Source organism: Etheostoma spectabile, chromosome 10, assembly GCF_008692095.1.
Source record: "Etheostoma spectabile isolate EspeVRDwgs_2016 chromosome 10, UIUC_Espe_1.0, whole genome shotgun sequence".
Taxonomy (NCBI): domain Eukaryota; kingdom Metazoa; phylum Chordata; class Actinopteri; order Perciformes; family Percidae; genus Etheostoma; species Etheostoma spectabile.
The window spans coordinates 1,884,419-1,895,228 of record NC_045742.1 but is presented as its reverse complement, the minus strand read 5'-3'; the positions used below and the strand labels follow the sequence as shown (position 1 = coordinate 1,895,228).

The following is a 10,810-nucleotide window of genomic DNA, read 5'->3' as shown; positions in this document are numbered from 1 at the left end:
GGGGGGGGGGGGGATGTAATGGTCTGTAAGGAAGCCAGTGTATACTGGATATGCATTAATAAAGTTGTGTATTCCAAGTGTAATTATCAACTTATCCAATGGAGTGAGGAATGTAAACACCACCACAAGTCACGTCTCTTCCATACATCATTCGTTTAGTTGTTTTCATAGTAATAATTTCATTATTTTTTCAAATTATATTTCATACTGTATATGTATGACATATGGCATTTCTTTCAGTAAAACAAGGTAAAATAATTTTACAAAACAACAAAATATTGGTTATAGTTTTATTTCAAAATGCCTACTTCTTAGCTGTATTTTAAATGTCCTTGCTTTTGGATTCATGCTGTACCATAATGTCTGTATCAATGCAAATTATCTAAGACAGAGTCATAGAGTGTTACTATATGTGTGATGACTTAACACATTATGTATCTTCAAACACTTTTCTTGCTGTTTTGAATCCGCGTGCAGTATCTAAGGGGGAAATTATATCCTTTTTGTAAGTAAAGATGCCACAGCGATGAGTTCTTTTATTATAGAAATGCGTCTTTCATGTTGCACTGGTGTCATGGCCTCTGTGTGTGAACACAGGGCTCTTCTGCTTTCCCCCTTTCATCAGTCAAATGAAATAATAATAAGTGATGATTCAGCATAGAAAGTACAATCTGTTTTCTGATGCAGGGATGGACACCCACATCATAGAGGGAAAAGAAATGTGTGAATGATATACTCACCTCATGTCTCCTCTTAGCTCATTGATCATCTGCTGGCCGGGATAGAGGATGTGGTTGGCTACTGGGGGCAGCACTACTGGAAGGACAAGTTAGTTTCTTTTGTTTTACATTTACTTTGTGTTTTCTGATTGGGTTTCCTGGAAATGCTTATGCATGGCCATAAAAAATAGGACCTGAAAGGACCAGTAGGTGGCAGCAAACATGCAAAAAGTCCAGATATTCTTCCAGTCAGCTGGTCACTGAAATGTATTTTATAAATGTGTGTGTGTGTGTGTGTGTGAGTGAGGTTTGAGCAGTTTAACAAGAAGTACCTTCGTCGTTTCCTGATCCATGAGGACCACCAGGCTCCCTCCAGCATCCTCAGAGTTTACCAGGAGCTGGAGAGAAGGGACCAGAGGGGGGACGAGGAGGCGCCACCACTGTGAGAATATACAGAGAATATACTTTTTTTTTTAACTTCATTTCAGCATCTCTCATAGTCGGGTCCAGGACTTCATAGAAGTAGTCCTTAAAACTTCCCTAGTTTTAAGGACCCTGTAGTCCTTAAAACAGAAGTGGACTTTTGCGTTGTGATTATTTTATTCCCCACACCGTGACACTAGGATCTCTTTTATTTCCTCTGGTGACAAACATGAATGAACAGACCTCGTCATACATCAGAACGGTATTACAAAAAAGGTGAGAGGGAAAGGGGACTCAAGGGATTAATGGTAACAGGACCACCGAAGAAGAAATAAAGTAGGGGGTCGGAACTCTAACACATAGTCTGCAAACATTACACCAGATACATTTGTTGAGAAATAACCAGATTTAGTTGTAATTATAAATGAGCAAATCCAAATATGACCCTGTGACATGTGCTAATTGAAAAAGGTTAATGGACCTGACTTTTAGAGTGGACCCCCGCTCCCAGAGCCGTCCCCTCTTACCCGAGGAGATGGACAGCATCAGGCGGATTCTCTCCAGAAACCTGCAGAACTTCAACAACAAGGTACATCCCCAGCCTGGGTTTGTGTACCTCTACACCACTATAGGTACTGTATGTAGTATTCATCTCCTGTTTGTGTTGTCTCTCCAGCAGACACCAGCCTACAGCAGACACACCCTGCACCAGGACGCCACCATGGACAGGACAAGGAAGCCTCTTTACAGACACCAGAGTCTGGGAGAAAGATCCATGTCTAATACACAGGTACCATGTCAACACACGTCTTTCAGTCTCATGTCCTCTGATTGTTATTGAAGCAAGTCAAAAGTTAAACAAATCAAGTGAAATAATCCTTCCAAAATGCTACATACTGGTATTGTTTTAAGAATAAAAAGGCAATCTGAAATACATCAGGCAAATTAAAAACATATCTGATTTTATCCTCAAACATGTCTCTCTCAGGACAAATCTCTACTTTCATTAATTTTGGGGCGTCTTATTCAATTTTATAGCATTTGGAGAAAAACATTGAAGTGTCTTTGAAATAATATCGAGCAAAATTTGACACATTCCAGTCTGGGATCATCCATCAACATCCATTCCTTTAAAGTTAGTCTAAATATTTCCTAATTTCTGCTTTTCTAACTCAAACATTAGGTATAATTTTACTATAAATGAGGTTTATTGACCATAAATTCCAAAAATAACTGTAAAACTAAAGTCAATAACTTAGTGTTTTGTAGTCTTAAACGTCAAAAAAAGTGACAAACATTAAAAAAGTGTTGAAAAAGGGACAAAAACGTAAGAAAAACAGTGATAAACGGCGTCAACAAAAGTGTTGATTTTCAATTTTGACGGGAAGACAACACAAGGGTTAAGTTATCTTTCAAAACCAACCAATTGCTGTTTGCTCCTACTTTTTTTTTTTTTTTCCTACAATGTTTTCTCAGTTAGTTTTTAAAAAAATGATGTCGGATTAGTAAATAGAATGTGCCTTTGGAACAATGGATGAATGGTTGCTGATGATGGGTAATGTAGATATTGCATTAAAGATCAGCCCCTCCACTCAAATCAGCTGGTATTCTGTCTACAATGGAGTGGAATGGAAATGAGTAACATTTGACCAGCAGTGTACATCATTGCTACTGTTACTGTTTGTTTGACTGTACACTTCCCATGTGACAGGGGGGGGACGGAGAGTTCAGTGGCTCACGCAGAGTGAGAGCAGGACTCAGCCGGTCTCACACAGGTACAGTGAAAGACACATATTGGACAAAACATGCAGTATTTCCTAGAAGTATCTAAGATATAATGTCATGTTTCTTTTTGTGTCTGTGTACCAAGCCCCTATGGCACTATGTTGCAAAGGACAATCACTGGTGTATGGATGCCAAAAAGTATTATTATATCTTCTAGAGCTGTTCCCATGCTATTTGTTCCGTCCCAATTCTCATACTTGAACTTGCGTATGGGCCAATACTGAGGACAGATTTCATTTTTTTTTTTAGCCCAGAGTAAAAAAAACATGTAAATTCAATTTTAACAGTTGTATACTACCAACCCTGTATATATGGGATATGATTGTTAAACCCTTTGTAAAAAGTGAACAAATACAACATACAGAGAAGTTACAAAAACACACATAGAATGAATGACATGGGCATTTCTTGTATGATCTGTATCTGTCATAACGGAAACAGAACATAAATAACCAACTTTAAAGTAGATTTTGTTTGGATTGGCGCATATACCTGCATATATACTGTATATATATATATATATATATGTACCAATACCATCATTTTAGGCAGTATTGACGGTACTTCTGAAACTGGTATTGGTATCAGAACAACTGTAATATCGACACTTGTCTTTCCACTCCTCCGCTTTCTCTCAAGCACCAAAAAAACACAGGGTAAGATTGTTTCTCGTCTCTCTCCACCTCCTGACCTTTGACCCTGACCACTATGGTGTAACATTGAGCTCACAGCATCCTCTCTTCTCTTGGCAGTATGCTCCATGAGCCCGAGGCCCGCCCCCCAGGAGTCACCTGTCCCGGCAGCTACGTCTCAGACCAGAGGGCTGGTGGATCTCGAATCTTCAGCTGCCAGAAAGGAGCAGGTCTCTCCCCAACAACAAGCCCCTGCTGGAAGAACCCCGAAGAAACAACTCAGCTTTGTTTTGGAGAACGAGAAGCAGTAGTGAAGGCGGACTGGGAGAGGACAGACAGCGAGGACAAGAAATGTAAACCAGTGAATTCAGTCATTTCAAAATGGCTCCATGAAGTGATAAGTACCTCATATTTATTTGGCCATGTAGTTGTGGGTTTCACAGTTTTTTTGCAATTTTATGGATATCTTCCAATTAAAACTTTTAAATGGATTAATGACTCACCTCCTGTTTTTATCATTTTTAGTGTTTGCGAGCTACATTAAAGCTCAATTCTTGCTGGAGGTTTGAGGGCCATTTGCATCTCTAGTCTAATTTGTTTGTGACACCTACCTTAGACTTAGCTTGCAGTCGTAAAGGGTGATACCGTCCACATTACAAGCACACACTCAAACCAATCCTGCCTCGCCTTGGTTCCTTTACAAATGCACAGCACACCCACCGGTAATTTGATGAGGACAGGCTTCCCAAAATAACTCCTGTCCCCCCCGCCTGACCTCCTCAGTTGCTGGAGCTTCTTTTCACCACAGTTCCCAGCATGCCAGGGAGTGGCTGGGAGAGCCCGACTGGCAGAGGGTTTGCAGTGTGGACACCAGACAGCTGAGGAAGAACTGGCCTGAAGACCGAAAGCTGAGGAGAAAAAGCACTGTGAAGGAGGTTTTAGGCTGGAGTTATGAGGGTGGGAGCTGCTTCTTTGGCTGGGGGGATCTTTGGGGTACTCGGGACTCTGTGTTTCTTCCTTGCCTTCAGTACAGACTACTGGCTGGTGGCCAGTGACAACTGTGGACCGTATCCATGGCCGACACAAACAACACTGACTAAAGATGCCAATGGGACTGAGGTAGGACAGATACATGGGTTCTAGGGCTGCACGATCTGAGAAAAATATCTATTTTAACTGATATTGCAATTGCAATGTGATTCACAATATTGAAGAGGAGGATCATTTTTGTAGCGTTTTTCTTATTTTCATTGAGAAACATTAAAACTGAAAAAATGTAATTGATTATAGTTTGATTTTTTTGCAAGAATCTGTTCCGTTGATCTGTAGTACTGTAAATAATTTGGATATTGCAGTAATATTGCGATTCATTGTGCAGCCCTGATGTGTACACATATTCACCAGCACAGATACATACAGTGAATGCAAACTTTACTGCTGGCTGTCAGAACTGGTCGGTGACCTAGAAGTAAACTGTTGTATACAATACTAGTCATAATATCACATCACGTGAGAGGAGAGGCCAATGGGGAATCTGATCAGACGCTGTGTGGACAGTGGTGTGCACGCTATGCCACTATAGGATATTTAAAGAAGTACCAAAATAGTTTAGTCTTGCACTCTTGTAAAGGGTGGGGGACGTAAAAGAGAAACAGATTTAGGTGAGAATGAACCATGTCAATGTAGCAGAGTTCAATTCAACATTTTCAATTCAATTCAAGTTTTTGCTTGATTTGTTTTTACTTGATTCGACAAGCTCCAAAACCAGAATCTAGTGCTTTTGGAAGCATTATGGGAAGTGTAGGATCTTCCCATAATGTTTCCAATAGCATCTTTTCGTGAGACCCTCCATTGCTGAATTCACGTGACTTCTGACTTCAAAGACAAAGATGATTTGGAGTATTTTGTTGATCAGAGCGTCAATACCTTTTACAGGATTTTTTTCCAGTTTGAAGCTTCAAAAGACTGGCCAACCCCCCCCCACACACACACACACACACCCACTCCGCCGGTAATTTGATTTCTGCAGCTCGTTCTGGAAACCTGCACGTTTAATTCTCCTGCTTCAGTTCACAATTTTGCGGGAACCAATCACAAACTGGCTGATCTACCTGGCGCGCTATTGGTGGGTTTAACACCATGACGATGGAGAAGCGACCAAGCAGCTTCTTGTTTACATTCAACATAGCGGCCCATTGATGCTGCTCTCACTTCTACTTCCCCCAGATCGTTACTCTGATTGGTTGAAGGACTATCCAATTGCGTGCAGAGTCATTTGAACTCTGCCTGTTGGTCCCGCCTCTCGCAGAGAAAACACCGAGCAGACCCCCCAGACCAGCTCAGTCTCACATCTATTGAGTTGTTCTTGGTCTGGTGATAGCCAGACTAAAGCTTAATATGACTGATTTTGTCCCAGACTTGTCGCTGCACCCGTAACGTTACATTCTCTAAAAGCACCCAATTAATGCTTTCCCTGACTTGTTGTCAGGGTTCATGCTAATAACTAAACTTTCTAACCTTTCCAACTTTTTCTCAGTTATTGTTTTATGTGAATTTTCTCAGTCGGGAACTAATTTTTTGGATTATTCCAACACCATAATGATGCAGTACAGGTCTGGTATGTCTCTCAAACATCATTTAGTAATGCAGGCTTTTTGTTTACAAGAGTAAAGCGGTGCTTTGACAGAAATGCTAAGATAAGCATGCTAACATGCTCACAGTGAAAATGCTAACACACTGATGTTTAGTTGAGCTTAGTTAGCGGGTTAGAATGGTAGCATTAGCTAATTAGCACTTAAAGGTGCCCTGCCACACAAAACCGTTTTTACTTGCGTTTTTTGAAATACGCCAGGTCCATTTGTGTGTGTGTGTGTGTGTGTGTGTGTGTGTGTGTGTGTGTGTGTGTGTGTGTGTGTGTGTTATGTAGTGAATGTGAAGATGAACAGCTACCTCCTCTGTCAGCTCTAGTCACTGAGAAGAAATAAGAGGAGAAATCAGACCAATCACTACAGCTGGTCAGTCTGACGTCATGTTGCCTGAGCTCATTCATGAGCTGGGTAAAGAATGCTGATAGCCAGGCTCTCATTGGCTAGTTGTTAGCCAATTAGAGTCAAGCAGCTGAGCTCGTTGAATATTAATGAGAACCGGCACATATTAAGGATGTTCCCGCAGGCTTTCTACACCACGCTAGAATGGCTTGAAACAAGGTAACCAAGGCATTTTTTCCACATAAAATGTTACAAAGTCCATGGTAGAACTTCAAACATTGCCACAAAGTAATGAAATACATGTGGCAGGGCCCCTTTAACACTAAGAGCTGAGGCTGGTGGGACTATCTTCAGTTTGATGACATCATCTGGGTTATTTTCTCTTGACAAAGCCCCTCCAGAGGCATCATACAAGTGTTCTCACAGACAGCGCAGCACTCCCCAAGTCAACTGATCTTTGTGTGTAAACTCAGTGGAGTTGTGGTGCCCCTTTCATTTCCCAGTGTATTCTTCCATGCTACATTTGTAAGGAAAGTTCACAAAATGCAAAGAAAGGGACATAGTTATGAAAGCTAATCCCTCTGGTGAACTCCACAGCACAACAAAGTCTTTCATTTTCAATAAAAGAGGATGATTAAAGTTGCCGTGTGTTCTTCGGCACCATCAATCATGTTCCTGACAAGCAAATGGAGAGTACCAGTCATGCGTGTTCCATAAGTTCCACTTGAAAACCTCACACGAGCAGACCACAATCAGAAGCATGTTCTGAATCCCAGGATCACACAGAGACGTGCTAACAGAGACGTGTGGACAACGCTGACAGACATTTCCGTGTCCGTCTCCCTGTTGGTGTGCTGATGTCAGCGTGTCTCTTTTTCATCATTTAGATCCAGTTAGTGGAAGCTGTCACTGCTTCTCCTCCATCTCTCACTCTACACCACGAGGGCTTCTTCTGGCGATGTGTGTTTCAGGTGGAGCCCACAGCACATGCAGTCCTGGCCACTCTCTTCAGTACGTACGCTTCCTAAGGCAGCGTCACAACGTTGTTGTTGGGGGTCGTCCACTGTGGTTGCATGTCTCTTGCTTAACAGTGTGGTTTCCTTGACATGCTTAACAAGTGCAAGAAAGAAAAATGTCTACAATTCAGATGTTTGACAGAAAAACCGGAGGAGAGTGAGAAGAATGTGTGTGCATATGCATTCATTTCAGAGTTGGGGGTGTTTTTGGGTTGTGCATTTTTTAGAACCACATCATTGTATATTGTATAGTGTTTTTAATTTACACTCTGTAGTTTTTTTTTTTCAACCTCAACATATGTTATTTTTCCTTTTTCGTTTTCATCTAGCAAACCAGCCAGAATCCAAGGTCTGTATCCATGGTTACCTCTTCCCTCTGCCTGTTGCACTCGGACCGGTGCCACATCCAAGTTATGATGCTACAGCAGGTAACGCACTCACACACATAGTCAGACAGGAGACTAACTAACGAAAAAGGAAAACTAAAGAAAAGTGAAGATGTAGAAGCTTCCGTACAGGACACATGAGGGCTCAGAGAAAGATTTGATGAAGAGAACATTCATCTCATCTCAATCCACTCATTTTGGACTAACTTGTTTAACAGCACTCCCTCTACCACAATCATAAAATACCAAATGAGTTCATATTTTAGTAGATCCACGAACATGTAAGGATTAAAGCTGTTCTGATCTGTATACACACACACACACACACACACACAGCCACACATGCGTTATTTTACAATTAGGTCCTCACACAGTGACACATAAACACAAATTCACAATTTACATTTGAACATTTATATTGAGAATAGTAGTCAAATAAAATTCCCAATTCACTAACATTGAGAAGCGGAAGGAAGGGTCAACTGAAGGAGCATAGAAATGATTGAAAAACAAATACAATAAGTAGAGAGATGGTGTTCATATTTCTTCATTACACATGCACATTCAGAACTAGAGTTTTTAGACGTGCCCCGCCCCCACACGTCCCCAAATTTCAGTCCCCACACTTCCAAAAATAAAACTGGTGTAGAAATATGGAATCTTTTAATTTACGTATTGGCCTAAAAGTAGTTAAATTATTCCAAAAATACTCAAATCCCCCCATAAAACACCTGTAAAGTGTATTTCTTATGAGAATAGTTGGAAAATTGGAAGAAAAAAAGCATATTCACTCTTCTTGTTGAAAGTTAGATGTCAAGATTGACTCTGATGTTTGTCCGTTAAATATGAAGACAGCCAGGAGGTGGTTAGCTTAGCTTAGCTTAGCTTAGCTTAGCATAAAGACTGCAGGCGAGGGGAAACAACTAGCCTTGCTCTGTCCAAAGGTTACAAAACCTCAGGCATTAACGTCTTGTATATTTCATTTGCAAGTCACTGCACCCAGCCAAGAAATAATCCGTCACATGACTCCCTGGAAACCACAAATTGTTGCTTTTACACCTTAATTTTTGTATTTATTAAACAAATTAGTGCTCTTTACTTCAAGAGCCACAATTTCTCTTTAACACTAATGACTCTAGTCTTGTCCCACAGAGGTAGGAACTCAATCTTCCTATCTGAGCCCGAGACACTCGCCCACGAGTAAAAAAGTACCTCTGATTCATAGTTTAATAACTTTTTAACCATACAAGTGATTTACTCACTTTCAGTTTTGTTTACATCCTGACGTTTGCGCGTTTACAGCGGTCTTTTCCCCGTCTTTCTAGCCTCTACAGGGGATTTTCTATCCAGCCTGGAACTTCAGCCTCTTTGGGCTTTAAATCCATACTGTTACATCCAAGATTGATCCACTTTATATCCATAATTCATCACGTTTTGGCTCATTTCTGCCGCTGGCTCGCTCCTCCATCTCTGCCCTGTCTCTCCCGTCTATTGTTTCAGGAAGTACATGCCCATATATGGGAGATAAAGGCACCCCTCTTGTATGGAAGGCCAGAGGGGACAAAACTGCCTATTTACTCTATGGAAGGCCAAATGATGCACTATTTAGACACATATTTGCTTGTATAACATTGCTGTGGGTGTAATATCAATAAATATGACATTATTATGTTATTATTGGCATAAGTAAATGTCATGAGAGCAAAACGTCTTGACTTTTTTGGAAAAAATGCATGTATTTTGTCAACTGTATAAGTTATAATGATTATTTCTTCACAGTGTGACTCCCAAGACATATGAGAAGTGTTTTAAAATGGAAAATGGCTTATGTATTACTCATCTGTCTGTGATATTGATACATATCTGGAATCTTTAAGGCCCTACAACCATTTTTAACATGCAAGGGACCTCACTTTAACCCAAATATTCTAATAACCCAGTTTGTCCTAAAAAAAATGATGTTCATATCTTGACTGTAGACAACAGGGTTGATGTTTTACAAGCTTTTTTATAAAATAAATCCAGACGGAAATTAAACTGTAAAAATGGCCTCGGGGCCCCCAGGGTTAATATCACAATGTCAAACTATTTCTTTAATTTCAGAAGGTCACTGCCCTCAAGTTGCCAAAATTTGCATAAAATAAATAAATACTGACAACAGAACTCAATGTTCTTGATGACAGCAAACAATCACTTGCCATGGTGTATACATGTTTAAGTAGCTGTTTTGATGGCGGCCTGGGTGTATTTCCTGCAGTGTTTCGGGGTTTTTGGACCGTGTTGATAATCCTGGGCCTGGTCGCGGCTCTGAGTGGAGGATTCCTCCTGGTCTGCGGGGTCCCCTTCATCAGCCACAAACTCTACAAGCTGGGCGGGGCTTTCCTCATCGCTGCTGGTAAAATATAGTCTGTGCACATGTGTGGCGTTCATGTCAGCTGTTCATACCCACATATCATCATATCATCACACACCCGGCAACACGCAGAGCAGCAGATCAGATGTCACTCTGTAGTACTGTCGCTATAACAACAGCAGGTTCAAACACTGCAACCGTGGTAACAGTAGAGATGAGATGGAGCTGCATTCCTCTGGCACTGATTGTGGAGGAAGTATTCAGATCCTTTACTTAGAGTAAAAGTACTAATACCACACTGTAAAATGACTTTGCTGTGACGCTCACTCTGATGCGACTTATGTAAAAGTATCATCAGGAAAATGTACTTAATATTAAAAGTAAAAGTACAATGCAGAAAAATCCTCACATTTTAGAAATGATCAAAACTGTTCTGTGTTCTGTTTAATTGGCTAAAACTTTCAGCTGGACTTGTAGGCCTGCACAATGTAGGGCAGTTTAATTTATAG

At 40.8% G+C, this 10,810-nt stretch overlaps 2 protein-coding genes across 3 annotated transcripts in view; both read left to right on the top strand.

Annotated features, from left to right (window-relative positions):
- LOC116696596 (sodium/hydrogen exchanger 2) overlaps positions 1-3,996 on the top strand; it is an 11,617-nt gene extending 7,621 nt beyond the window's left edge. The window contains exons 8-13 of one of the 2 annotated variants that reach the window (XM_032527676.1): positions 758-828; positions 1,027-1,161; positions 1,635-1,731; positions 1,822-1,932; positions 2,854-2,917; positions 3,680-3,996. In XM_032527676.1, the coding sequence (XP_032383567.1) occupies positions 758-828; positions 1,027-1,161; positions 1,635-1,731; positions 1,822-1,932; positions 2,854-2,917; positions 3,680-3,870 (669 nt within the window). In that variant the 3' untranslated portion in view covers positions 3,871-3,996. Of the gene's footprint in view, positions 1-757; positions 829-1,026; positions 1,162-1,634; positions 1,732-1,818; positions 1,933-2,853; positions 2,918-3,679 lie in introns of both variants that reach the window. The other variant, XM_032527675.1, reaches the window with a different exon arrangement.
- Positions 3,997-4,347: 351 nt separating this feature from the next.
- The window catches only part of LOC116696598 (transmembrane protein 182), a 7,432-nt gene continuing 969 nt past the window's right edge, over positions 4,348-10,810 (top strand). The window contains exons 1-4 of the mRNA XM_032527678.1: positions 4,348-4,678; positions 7,434-7,557; positions 7,892-7,990; positions 10,206-10,343. Coding sequence (XP_032383569.1) covers positions 4,511-4,678; positions 7,434-7,557; positions 7,892-7,990; positions 10,206-10,343 — 529 coding nt within the window. The 5' untranslated portion in view covers positions 4,348-4,510. The remainder of the gene's footprint in view (positions 4,679-7,433; positions 7,558-7,891; positions 7,991-10,205; positions 10,344-10,810) is intronic.